General features: G+C 42.3%; 1 protein-coding gene across 5 annotated transcripts in view; it reads left to right on the forward strand.

Annotated features, from left to right (window-relative positions):
- Nucleotides 1–14,234, forward strand: part of PDCD1LG2 (programmed cell death 1 ligand 2) — a 92,580-nt gene that overhangs the window by 52,960 nt on the left and 25,386 nt on the right. For 3 of the 5 annotated variants that reach the window (XR_013386237.1, XR_013386233.1, XR_013386242.1), the window contains one exon: nucleotides 13,410–13,479. Coding sequence is in view for 2 of the 5 variants with exons in the window: in XM_077909366.1 (XP_077765492.1) it covers nucleotides 3,723–3,728 (6 nt within the window). In the remaining 3 variants the exon portion in view is untranslated. Of the gene's footprint in view, nucleotides 1–3,722; nucleotides 5,806–13,409; nucleotides 13,480–14,234 lie in introns of those variants that run through there. The other 2 variants (XM_077909366.1, XM_077909388.1) reach the window with 1 other exon arrangement.

Here is a 14,234-nt window from a genome sequence, read left to right on the forward strand (position 1 = left end):
AGTGCTCTATTTTAAAAAATGGTTTAAATAGATCACCACACCACTTTCTCACAAAGAAGTTTAGTAAAAATATTGGAATGCCTATAATCATCATCTTTACAGGCTGGAAGCCTGTACTGTTTTCTTCTTTTATGCTTTCTGAATTTTCTTTGTACGTGAATACATTTTTAAATGTCTCAGTGTATCATTTTTTTAAGTACCCAGGGGTGCTTGTTAGATGAAGAATGATCTCTCTATCCTTATCTCTCATTCTACATACCCCCTCTTTCATATCCCAATATATCAAATGCATAATAGGGAACTCTCCATTAGATCCTCATCAACTATAGAGAGCCCTCTTTCAAGGACACATGCCAATGTCTTGGTTGTCTTTTAGGAGTTCTGAACCTGGGCAGCCCTGGTGGCCCAGAGGTTTAGTGCCACCTTCAGCCAGTGGTGTGATCCTGGAGACCCAGATTGAGCCCTGCATCGGGCTCCCTGCATGGAGCCTGTTTCTCCCTCTGCCTGTGTCTCTGCCTCTCTCTCTGTGTCTGTCATGAATAAATAAATAAAATCTTTGGAAAAAAAAAAAAAAGGAGTTCCTAACCCAGTGAACCTAGAAGGAGCGGCTACATACATCCTTCCTGCAAGGATGTAAGAGATCAGGTCTGGGCCCATGGCTTTTTGCTCTCATGTACCCAAGCTGTCAACCAGTAGATTTCAAGAGTAGATTTTTGATACTGTATATATAGATCATGATTCCTTTAAAAAAGAGTTATCCTAGTCATCATGACATGATTTGTTAGCAGTTACAAACCATGTAACCTGACTTCCTCATTTTACAGATGGCAAGATTTGGCCTAGGGGATGTTAAGTGACTTTCTTGAATGAAATAACAACAGAGAAATAAAGGTCTTATGATCCCCAGTATAGTACTACTCATTCTCTCATTCACTCTGCATTACATACTGTCTGCTATTTGCATGACTTTGTGTTAGGTCAGCTGTGTGGGAATTGTAAGGATGAACAAAGCACAACATTAGTACTCCAAGATTCTTACAATTAAGTACTGGAGACAAGGTATTCAAAAAACTATTCTCATTGGCATAGGTTGGGCTAAAATTAAAAGCCAGATTTCTGTATACCCTCTATTGATCAAATGTCTGTGGTTTTGTTTTGTTTTCTTGCATGAATCTCTTGTCTTCCCCCTAAGAACTTCCACCTGAGAACTGACCACAACTTCCACAAGCCAGCATGGCACAGGTGCCTCCGTTCCCCTTTTCCCCTCGGTGGTTTCCAATCTTCTCTTCCTTTTCCCATGATAACATTTTCATAAAGGAAATATTAGAATACCTGTATATCATAAGGGGGTGATCTTCAGTCTTCCCGTGTGTCTCCTTTACTCTCACTACTACATCCACACCTCTGACATGAATGCATGAGTTTTTTTCTCCACCAGGAAATTCTCTGTGACACCGGCTTGGTGTTCTATGATTTAACTCAATTCTGACAGTACCTACCTGGAGATAGCATGAGATCCCACCCGTTAAGAGCTTGATCCCACAAGACTGCCCTCCCCACCCTTCACACCCTACTGCAGATGCCAGTGGCAAGTCCCAGTTGTCACCTGTGCTTTTGACCAATTAGCTGTAAATCTGAAGTTCCCAACGTCCCCTCCTTAGGTTCAATGAATTTGCAAGAGTGGTTCACAGAGCTCAGGAAAACAGTTTACTTACTTTTTACCAATTCTTTATAAAAGGTTATGATACAGATGAACATCCAGATGGAAGAAATGCGTAGGGCAAGATATGTGGGGGTTTCGGTTTCCATGCTCTATGTGTTTGCCACTCTCCTAGCACCAATATGTGCTCACCAACGCAGAAGTTCTTGGAAGCCCTACCTTAGGGATTTTTATGGAGGCTTTATTCCATAGGTATAACCAATCATTAACTCCATCTTTGGAGGCTTTATTCCATAGGTATAACCAATCATTAACTCCTTCTCCCCTCTCTGGAGAATGGGGTTTGGGAGTAGGAGGTGGAGCTGAAAATTCCAAGCTTCTAATCATAGCTTGGTCTTTCTGGTGACCAGTCCCATCCCACTCTCCCACCTCCTCCCCCATCCAGGAGCTCACCAAGAGTAACCTCTTCACAACAAAAGACAGTGCTATCATCCAGGACATTCCAAGGGACTTGGGAACTCTGTCAGGAAGTGAAGTCAAAAGCCAAAGGTTAGAACAAAAGATGCTCCTAGAGCTCTTATCTCTTAGGAAATTACAAAGATTGTAGGAATTCTGTGCCAGGAACCCAGGCCAGAGACCAGTACATAGATTTTCTATTATCTCACAAAAGCAGATTAAAATGGTGGTGAAACTGGAAGGGGGACTATAAACCCTACCATAGGTCCCTGCAAAGGCCTCTAAAGTACATATGTACTTCTTGGAACATATTCAGAAAATCATGTAGCTCTCAAACTATCACTTTATTCCAAAACCCACCTTATTTACGTATCCTCAGAATCCCCAGAAACACCAGCCCCATGTCCACTTCCTTCCATGCAGAGAACAGCTATTCCAGGAAGAGAGGGGAGTGTTGGAGGAGGAGACACTGACGGCCTCATTCACCTGGGGTCATGGTTTTTAAATGTGTGAAAAGTCAGTGTATTTTTTATAGTTTTCTATGGCTTTATAAGAAGCACAATACTACATAAGAGTTCAGAGATGGGGAAAAATATCATTTTAGGGTGGGGATAGTCAGAGAAGAGGGAAATTTTCATGGAGGAGGTGCCTGGAGGTGACCAAGCAAGAATAGAAGTTACAGACTATTCTAGATGGGGGGACCAGGGGAAAGGCAGAGGTAGGGAGACATGAGCATCTGTGGAAAAAGCCATGGGCCCCTAGCCTGGAAAAAGCCAAGTGTGATATAAGAGGAAAGACTGTCAGGGGCCATCCTGGGAACCAGGAGTTCTAGACAAAGGAAGTTAGATTTCACTCATCAGGCATGGGTGCCTTGGTCAGGTCTCAGCAGGAAGTGGAGGGCACACTTACAGATTTTATTAGTTACAAAGACAAGAGCAAAGAATAGAGGAGACCAATGGGAAAAGTTGAGCACCCTGGAACTGGCAAGAGCAGGGAAGAGTTGACCATCCCTAGGCCTGAAGGGGATGGGGAAGAAGCAGTTACCAGAACACTGGTAAGAAACAGCATTGGGAGAGGGCTCCTCCACAAGGATAAAATCAGTTGGCAACCTGCCTGGGGGTTGCTGAAGCATGCACACCCCACCCTCACTATGCTGCCCATGACAATTTTCTTTATCCTCTAGCCTGGGAGGAAAGCATGCAGTGGGAGCCAGGGGGAAGACAGCCTGATGAGTAGTCCAATGTCATCCTCCTGTGACCTGTGCAGAGTAGAGCAGGGAGGAGAATGAGTCTTCAGGAAAGAACAGAAATATCTGGTGCAATGGGGATCTATCAAAGGTTTTGAATAGCCCCATGAACTGAGCTGACTGCAGGCCAGAGGATGGAGAGAAAAAGCCTCTTGCAATGAGTCTGGAGACCTGGACCCAGGGCCGTGGTAGAGAAGCACAGACAAAGCTTCTGAACTATGCTGCATCGGATACATGAGCTTTCCCGCCCCCAGCCCCCCACCCCCTTCAGCGGTTTGTCACTCCAATCTCATTTTTGAGAGCTCATATCCTTTCTGATCAGAAAACTAACTTTCCCTATTTGTGGATTTCTCTCCCCAGATTTGAACCTGTGGTTTCAGGAGCTGGGGTGACCTGATGGGACATCCTCAAGAAGCTTCTGGACTCTGAACAAGAATCTGTGGCCTGCAGAGCTGCTTGTTTGTACTTTTCCAATGTGTAGATCCAGTGTTCACCTGGAGACTGCAAAAAGATGAGGCAGCTCCTGGCCTCCTGTGCTCAGAGGAAGCCAGGCAGCCTGCCGCTCACAGATCCAGGCTCTCCCCTCTTCAGACTGTGACGCTAAGCAAGCACTACAGCACTTTAGAAAATGATCACGCTGGATGCTAGATGCCAATGAGTGTTCTGAGGCTCCTTCTTGCTGCCAGACTGAGCACTAAGGGAATTTTGCCCCTCGCACTTCCAAAGTGATTTCCAGAAGCAGAGATGATTTCCAGTTACAGAAATGGACCAATTTCCAGTAGATTATTTTTATCTACAGTTTTGTCTGGATACCAGAAAAGCTTATTGAGACCATGAACTCGCAGAGCTTTAAACAAAGTCGAGGCATAATTGGCATGTCATATGGCTTAGTGGAATCTTGAAAGCCTCTGAGTTGTTTGAATTAACAGAAAGCATTTAATTACATAGTGCGCGACTACAAATTGTAGAGAAAGGCCGTTGAGTATTTTTGTGAGATCTAAATCACAAAGCATTTGTTTTAACCTGTAATGACACCATATTGAATGATTTTTTTAAAAAACTATATCTTCCTTTTTAAAAAAGCTGTTGTTTTGATTTTTTTTTTTAACCTCAGAAACCAATGGCATCCATTTAAAAAAATCTGGCACACTAATATGCTGCACCTGCCAAGATTTCAGATGGGTACCCATAATGTTCAAAGCTTCTTTCCTGGCCTTCTCTATGGCTTTAAGCTTCACCTTTCAGTGGTTTGGTTCCAAGTCTGGACACAGTGACACTCACTAGGCAAGGCCTTTGATGTTTGGCGATGTAGAAATGCTGTGGAATCCCCTTATGTGTGTGTCAAGGGGGAAGGTCAATTTTACTGCTTGCAGCAACAACCGGTTAGTCATGTTAAGTTTGTCCTGTGCTGCAACCATAACCTATAAACTCCCAAATGTATGCCTTGTCAAGCCCAGTAGAGTCTTAGGTTAGTGGGTTATCTTTCTCAGTTTTGAACCATGAGGATCGGAGCAGATTATATCTTCCCCTTAGACTGTGAGAACTCCGGAGGGCAAGAAGGGAGCAGGGTTTTGTCAGTGCTACGGCGTGTTGGGTGGGATAGATGCTTCATGCATGGTTGGCTCCAAGACTCACCAAAATATGGAGAAGAATAGCTACATGTAATATTCTTACTTTTTACGACCTTTATATGATTGGCTAAAAGGTATATAATAGCACTCCTTAAAAACACAAAAGCTGGATGAGTTCTGTGTCTTTAAAAAAAAAAAGTACCTTTTACAAAGGAAGCAAAAATAGCATTTGGGAGAGTTTGAGGAATTGAGAAAAGCCAAACAAACAAAAATTACCTATGATTTCATCATCTTGACACAAATATTTTCATTTTTGCTATTGGCATTTGGTCCTTGTCCTGACATAGACACGATTTCAGCCATAGTTGTGATTTTCTGTCCTTTTTTAAATTTGTCATCATACCACGGGCTCCCAGCTGTGTGGCTGACTGGTCCTCCTAATTATCATTTTTTAATGGACTCATGAGTTATAGATCATAATGAGAGGGGTTTGGGCCCAAGCTCTCTTCATCCCCTGAACGCCCATTTTTTGACTAGTGGACTACAGTGACCTTTAGGGTTTAAAGAGTAGTATCATTTCAGAGTAGTGTTTAGGAATCCCTGAAAAGCCTGGGTATTTCCATTTCCCCCAATGCACAGATACCTTCATAGATGACTTCAAGTCCCTTTGGGGATGGCTTTGAGGAAGATCTGCCATATTTGTGGCATTGTTGCAGGGTCTTCTCTGAGAATTGGGGAAGAAGCTATGATGCTCAGTTGTGAAAAAGTCAAGTCAGATTTCTATTCTATAGATCAAGTAATGCTTTGGTAGGCTGGCTGTCTATTTCATTCTTAGGGCCAACCACTACTAAAGATTTCCTAAAAGTAAAGAATTCTGATGCCTATTCTGGGATCTTATCCTCTCTACTGAATTCAGGAAGCCCATCTCAGGGACAGACTTTCCTCCTATCATCCTTGGCCTGTAGAAAGCAGCTACCTGGAAGTGTTCAAGGTGGCTGGGGCTCCCTCACTAATGCGTTTCTCAATGCTCTCATGAAGGGAATGTTCCTTGGGCCCTTTCAAGGTGAAGAAATATGCACAGTTCATACATGATGAATTACTTCATTATTTCTAACTCCTAAAGCCTGCAGGAGCCTTCCTGTTTATTATTCCATGGAAATCCTATCAACTCAATGTCACCGTTGAGCATAGGTTTCAGCCAAACAACTAAGTAAACAGACCACTCCCAGCTGCTCAAGCTGATACATTTGTTTCAGCTTGCTTTTGCTGTATAACAAAACTTAAGGCTTTCACAGCTTAGGTTTATCATGTATGCTTTTATGATTTTGTATGTCAGCAATTTAGGCTGGGTTTAGCTGGAGCAACTCATTTCTGTTTTATATGGCACCAGCTGGGCTCACTCATGCATTTGCAGGCAGTTGACAGATTGAAGATTGCTGGTCTTAGGTGGCCTCAGTCAACATTCTTGGAGTTGGTGCTGTTAGCTGCACCATGTATCTTCAGCAGGTCTATCTGCTTTTTTCAGTCTGGAAGCTGATCCAAAAACAGCAAAAGAGGGCAAACCCCGAGGTACAAGTGGTTTTTGGGTTTCTGTTTGCATCACATTTGCTAATTATTTGTTGGCCAAAGCAAGTCAGGTAGCTAGGCCAAAGTCAATGTGGGAGGGACTTACACAAGGGCCTGCTCTACAGAATTGCATTATTCCCTGGGGGCTGTTGCTGTAGCCATCTACTGTAGCAGTCCAAAAATCTATGGAAAGTGTATTATATCAGGGTTACCTAAATTTGGCCCCAACACAATGTTGTCTTCTGTTTTGGCCTGATACCCTTAGAATCCATCTTGATATTTATTAGTTAGGTTTCTTCTAGGATCAATTTAACAAAATCTTGTGATTTTGGGGGGTAAATCCTTTTCCTCCAGAGCAAGACTATGCCCTTCTCCCCCCAGGAATATGCTGGGATCTGACTCTAGATAAAAGCCCAAGGGCCATGAGAGCTGAGAGCAGTGGGGTTTAAAAAGAATAGGGATCCCCATGCAAGGCACCTGCCTCATCTGTGCTCAGCACAGGTCTTTAAGCAAAAGAAGGCTGATATCATCAAATAGGAAATGAGAGGCTTCTTCCAAGGGAAGTTCAAGGATATTGAGGGGTCAGGGGAGGTCAAGATTTTCAGCTTCATCCAAGTCTGCCCCAATGTTCCTGTTCCCAGTGTTGGAGTCCTATTCCTTCCAAATTCCTGCCCCAACTGTCATACGTGAGACTTGGCCAGTCTGTGAATGTTTGACTGGAGTTTAATTTGTAAAATATGTCTGTCCTGTAACTTAGAAGAAATAAGAAATACTTTCAGGGAAGGCTTAGGAGCCCTCTAATGCTCTGAAGACAATTTGAGCCGGATGCTCTGTGCTCGTTATTTCCCTCCCACCAGCACCCTAGCACAGTCAGAAGCAGCCATCTCAGCCTACATTCCTTGTGACCATCTTTGGCAGTTCGGGAACCTCCACACCTCTGCATCCTGCTGGCACTCAGACCTAGGAGGAATAGATCCTAATGCGATGCATCACAATGCCATTGCATGCTATAGATTACCAGTTCCCATTTCCACTGGCAAGGAGTTCGGCTCTGAGTTCGAAGAAAATCAGCCCCAGAATTCTGTTTTGAAGAGTCTGTGCCCTAGGACTCCTCCCAGTGTCCATTGAGGAAAGTGGAGTAGATTTAATATTAGGAGTTGGTTATAAAGATATTAGAAAGCAGAAAGAGCAAAAAGTAGATACCAAAGAGATACCTTAGAGTTCTTAGAATTGCAGACTGCAGCTAGCTTCCTGCTGTGGATTGATTGCTGATGTGAGAAATGCGGAAACAAAACAGGAAGGAATGATCTGCCTCCCACATTCCTGTCTCTCCAGGCTTCCCATCTATTGAACTTTACAGGAAGCCAGCCAGCAAGGAAAGCTGGTAAATGCAGTCCACAGAATTCCAGCCCTAGACCAACAGAACAGAATAGAGGAAGAAAATAGGCTTGGAACTGAGAACAGGAGGCAAGTGACCAACCAATTCCTGCATCAAAACTCATCTGGGTAAATGGAGATCTATTCTGTGGGAGAGGAAAGTACAGAGACCATGGATTCCAGTTAGATTGTAGCACAAGGAACTTTCTTAAACTTTGTGGCATTTGACCATATTACAAGGGCCTAATATATATCTAATATATATTTATTGATTAATTGGGCAAGAAGACAGCAATTTGGAACTGCTTTGACCAGGAGCATAGGACAAAATAAATTTTATATGCATAATTTTTAGAAGAAGTTGTATCACTTGCATCATTTGGTTGCAATTGAAAAAAAAACCTGATGCAAATAGGCTTTATATTAAAAAACAAACAAACAAAATGCAATGGCTTATGTAACTGAACAGTCAAAGCTGTGGGTGGACATGGGGGTCTAAGCAATGACCTCAGAATCCAGGCTCTCTACCATTTGTTTAAGTCTTTGTACTCATCTGGAAATCTGAAATAATCCAAAAAGATCTAGAAAGCTAAACACATGGAGACATTCGTTGCAAATATAAATATGTGATTTTCTCAAAAAGGCTTTGCCATGGGACACCTGGGTGGCTCAGCAGTTGAACGTCTGCCTTTGGCTCAGGTCATGATCCCAGGGTCCTGGGATCAAGTTCTGCATCAGGCTCCCTGCAGGGAACCTGCTTCTCCTGCCTTTGTCTCTGCCTCACTCTCTGTGTCTCTCCTGAATAAATAAATACAATCTTAAAAAAGAAAAAAAAAAAGCTTTGCCGTAACCCTGAATGAAAAAAGCATGGTAAAAACTCTAAACTCAGTTATTCAAGTTAAAAAAAATGAACTAAAAAAATTATGCTTGGATATGCAGCAAGAACCATGTCAAGGTTTATACTCATACTCAAAAATAACATTCCAAGGATTTTCTAAAGGAAATCCAAAGACTGAAGCAAAATGTGCCTGATTTGAAAAAAAATGTATTAATTACAGTCTTATCAGGATGGCTCCAAACTGGAAATAACCTGTCAAACAAAATGGAAGTGAGTTAGTCATAGTAATTTGTATTTGTATTGCTGACTATTATCTAGTCATAAAATGACAGTTAAAAAGATTATATAGAGATATGAAATCTCTATATACATGAAATCATTGTTACGATATAATTTTAAGTGAAAAAAATAATTACTCTGAGCCCATCACTGTCACTCAATTTATGTACGTGATCTCTTTTCATGCTCACACAATCTGATGGGTAGGAAGGGTGCTACCCTCATTGTTCAGATGAGAAAGTTCAGATAAAGTTCCTTAGTAATTTTCCCAGTTTACACAGTTAGTAGAGTGAGGATTCAATCCTAAGCTCACTAACACAAAAGCCATTTCTCCTTATCAAATATGCTGTAAAAGCCCTAGACACTTAAGTAAAGTGGCAAAAAGAGAGAGAGAGAGAGAGACAGAGAGAGAGAGAGAGAGAGAGAGATAAAGAGAATTAGCCTGGAACAACGATGTGGTCATCTTATAATAACAGTTTCCTTTCTATTACAATGTCAAATCCAAATAAATAAATAAGAAAAAAGTGAGAATGGAACAAAAAGCTAGGAAGAAGCAACTAAAATATTAACAGATTTGTTAAAGTGGTGGAGTTGTGTGTAACCTCCTCCCTTTTCTCTATTTTACAAAATTTTCTGGTAATGTACAGCTCTTTTGTAAAGTATTATTTTAAGTGTTTACATTCGTAGCACATGCACTAAAATGGGAAGATAGAATATTAGTATGGCCCTGGATGACACACAATTCTGGAAGCATTTCATATATATATATGCTATATATATATATATATATATATATATATATATATATATATATATATAAAACAGTGAGTACTATATATGTATACCAAAAATGATATGATATGATATGGAAACCAGAGCTCTTTAAGCTTATTGATCATTGAAACACTGTGATACTCAGAAACAGCAATGGTATTTCTGGCAGTGTGTTATCAGGAATATGAATATCTGTCATTTCTTTCAGAAATTTTGAGGATACTGTGATTTCACTTATAGGTGGAATCTGAACAAAACAAATGAATAAACAGAACAAAAGAGAAAGAGGCTCATAGATACAGAGAACTTGTGGTTGCCAGAGGGAAGGGCTGGGGAGATGGGCAAAATAGGTGAAGGGGAGGAGGAGATATAAATTTCCCGTTATAAAATAAATAACTCATACCATAGGGAATATTGTCAATAATGTTGTAATAATTCTGTATGGTGGCCGATGGTAACTAGGCTTATTGTGGGGATCATTTCATAATGTATGTATGTATATGTCCAATCAGTATGTTGTACACCTGAAACTGATAAATACTCTATATCAGCTATACTTAAGTTGAAATAACTGGGGGTATTACTTCCACAAAGTCCTATGTTTGGGAAAGAAAATCTAAAAGCACATATTCCTTCCTTTTTCTTTTCCTCCTCTCCTTTGCTGTCTCAACTATGAAATTAGAATGCTAATAACAGTATCCGTCTCTGTCAATGTGGTAAGATTCTGGTCAATTTTTATTTTCTTTATATTATTCCTGTGTTCGAAAGGTTTTTAAAAACACATTTGACATTTTTTAACAGATTTTATTTATTCATGAGAGACACACAGAGAGAGGCAGAGACATAGACAGAGGGAGAAACAGGCTCCCTGAGAGGAGCCCAATGCAAGACTCGAGCCCAGGACCCCAGGATCACTCCCTGAGCCAAAGGCAGACGCTCAACCGCTGAGCCACCCAGGGAGGTCCCACACATTTTACATTTTTAATCTGAAAAAAAAAATACACTCAATGTTTTAAATGAAGTGATTTAATTTAAATTAAAAAGATTTTTAAAAAATATTTTGAAAGTTTCAGTGTCTGTCTTAAAAGTCAAAAGGTCACACAAGTGTCAAATATAACAGTATTTTGGGCAAAAAATGTTAGACACACAGCCCATGTTTTTTCCCTTATGTTGGGGGCAAACTTTCCCCCATGTTTTTAAGAGACTCTAAAAAGAAAATAAAAGGAAAGTTTACTAAATGAAAGTGTGAAGAGGCGCTAGGGTTGCTGGCATCTTGCCTGCTTAATCAGGTGCAGCATCAGCCTTTGCACACAGTGCATGACCAGGCTGTGACAGTGCATGTGACACACATGTGATAGATAAGCTGCTCCCGTCTGCTCCATGAGGTGCCCTGGGGAGTTGGCCTCAGAAACCACCCTCCCAAGGGCAGGCCATTCATGTGTGGGGAATGAGAGGGGCCTTTCCAGAACACGCACATTTTTTGAGTTCTTGTCTAAAAATGAAGAGAAGGAAAGAACAGTGAGTGCTAGGTGCTGGAATGTGACATTTGGAAGCTGTTCGGGGAAATGCCAATCTGACAGAGTCTCCAGCCGGATCCCCCTGAAGGGCAAAATGAAAAGTTCAAGCCTGGGTTTGGCCAAGGCTCTGCTTTTCTGAGCATTCATAGATGAGATGGGGTGCTCATTGGACTCCCCCAAAACACACTCTCCTCTCAGGGCCATCTGGGGGAAGGCCAGCTGGTCCAGTCTCAGGAACCCATCAGATTCTGTGCTGGGCCTTGGGACCCCCAGCCAGCACCGTGTGAGATGGGAGGGGCACAAAGTCCTATTGGATATCCTGCACCTGAAGGGATTGTCAGGGAGCTGGAGACATCAACACAGGAGAAACTGTATAAAAAGCAAGGCCACAGGGCAGCCCCGGTGGCACAGCGGTTTGGCGCCACCTGCAGCCTGGGGTGTGATCCTGGAGACCCAGGATCAAGTCCCATGTTGGGCTCCCTGTGTGGAGCCTGCTTCTCCCTCTGCCTGTGTCTCTGCCTCTCTCTCTGTTTCTATGAATAAATAAATAAAATCTTTTTTTTTTTTAAGCAAGGCCACAAAGAATTGTCTGATGAGAGGAAACAGACCATAAGATTCAAAGGAATTTGGGTGGGTGAGGGCTCCCCATGGGAGGGAGAGGCACCCCAGAAAAGGGAGAAATGTGCTGGGCCTGGAAGATTTTCAGTGATGGGTAGGGAGTAGAGCAGTAACGTGGCAGGGCTGATACTCAGAAACTTCGCCAGCCTGCCCAGCAGTGGTGCTGCTCCAAAGGCTGGAGAAGCATCCTGGAAGCTGGTTGTTAAGTGGTGGCCAGGGGGATATCTGCAGATCCTAGAGAAGCAGCAAGTCTCAGAAGATGGCCAGGATGGTGGGGAGGAGGTCACTCAGGGTGCTTGCGACAGTGACTATTTTCTACCTAGAAAGTTCTATCCACTACAAACGATACTAGTATCTGCTGAAAACCAGCCCTAAATGAGGGCAAAAAGTATGAGAACATGTAGAACTTCCTTTTGTATATGGCATTTCATTTAATCTGCCTATCCGTTGGCCCATCTGCCTGTCTGACTAGTCATCTGTCTGTCTATTCCCTTGTCTGTGTATTTATCTGTCTGTCTGTCTGTCTGTCCACAAGAGACCAACAAGATAGGCAAAGGTGCAGACGTGGGTCTGAAGGCAGGTTCCTTTTATCTTTCGTTCAGTCATTGGGTCATTCCTGTCACAAACACAGTGCCCCTGGGTGTTAGCACCTAGGCTCTCAGTTGAGGAGTCTGTCCAGAGCTGAGATCGTCACGTGGGAATTGGGCCTCATGCAACAAGCCCTGATGTGCAGCCAGGTCGGAAACTACAAATGGCAAAGGAAGCAAACAAGTGAATCATAATCTGAGTATGGATCCGAGTCAGGCGTCAGAGGAGGCTGGTCTGACAGGGAGGCAAGGACAAATCAGAAATCCAGTCCTAGTGTTTTGTCAGGAATGGATGGCTCTCTGGTATTGCAAACAGGTTCGAGAAGTAAACAGAGCCTGAACCAATGGCACTCCACAGTAGTAACATCATCACCATTTTTATTTCTGGGGCACGTTAAAATCTGCAAAGCATTTTCTTTCTTTCTTTAAGATTTTATTTATTTATTCATGAGAGACACACACACACAGAGAAAGAGAGGCAGAGGCACAAGGCAGAGGGAGAAGCAGGCTCCATGCAGGGAGCCTGTCTCCAGGGTCACCCACTGGGCTGAAGGCAGCCCTAAACCGCTGAGCCACCCAGGCTGCCCTGCAAAGCATTTTCAAATATCTAGTTGAGCCTTGCTGCCCATTGGTAAAGCAAACAGTGCAAATATTCTCATCTTACCAATAAGGCCAGTCAGGTTTAGAGAAGTCAAGTAACATGCCCAACGTACCCATTTCTTTTTAAGTAGAGTTACCAGTTGGGTAATTCAAGGAAATGCCATAAACAGAGAATATCTTCATTTTTATCACAGCACATACAAAGAGTTGCACTTTATGCATGTACCTAGGCTAATATGGTTGAAAGAAGAGGTCAGACTAACCAACCAGCTATTTTAAAAAATTGGTTTTTTTTTTTCTGTTTACCTCTGTCCTCTCAGCAACCTGCATAAGGACATAGAAGATGAGTCTGTACTATCTGAAGACTAACAAAGCAGAGACAATAGTCAGGTAAGTAAGAGTTTTCTAATTTAAAATCCAGATTGACTAAGTTGAGACCAAGGAGATAGAGTATATAGTCTTTGCTTTTAGGTGTGTGGGCGCCAAAGACGGAAGAAGCTTGGTTTGTTAGCAATGAATATGCAAAAGTTCTGGAGACTTAAAATAACGAGGGACATCATACACATGAATGACAAATGTGCCATAACTACAAATGCAGATTGAATTGAAATCCAGCTGCTAAACAGCTGAGAACTTCAGCACATCTGATAGCAGGATATTGTCTAGAACTGGGAACAAATAGTTTTGCTGTAACATCTATGTCTAGAGCAGCCTTCACCGAGGGTATTTTGTTCTATTCTAGGCCCTACTTCATTGGGACATTGATAAATGGGAATAGGCCTGTGGTGAGGCACCCAAAATGATGATGGGGCTGGAAGCTACCATAGATTACGAATCCTTAAAGGAGTTGAGTGTATTTCTCCTGGAGAAGAATTATTAAGGGAAGACGTGAAAGCCAAGTTCACTGGGTGCAAGTTACGTTGAAGTAGAGGGTAACCCAGAACTGGCAAGAACTCACCAACAACTAGAGCCTTGTCCCAAAGATTCATCTCCTGGTTCTTGGAAATAGTCACTCATCCTGGAACTGCCACTTTCCAGGGTGCTCTGAAGGTATTCTTCCCTTAGAAGGTAAACTTATGAGGTCTCGTTTTTATCCTGAGATACTGCAACTATTCAAACTAGTCACTCAATTCCAGCTCTTCCCT

Source organism: Canis aureus, chromosome 1 (genome assembly GCF_053574225.1).
Source record: "Canis aureus isolate CA01 chromosome 1, VMU_Caureus_v.1.0, whole genome shotgun sequence".
Classification (NCBI taxonomy): domain Eukaryota; kingdom Metazoa; phylum Chordata; class Mammalia; order Carnivora; family Canidae; genus Canis; species Canis aureus.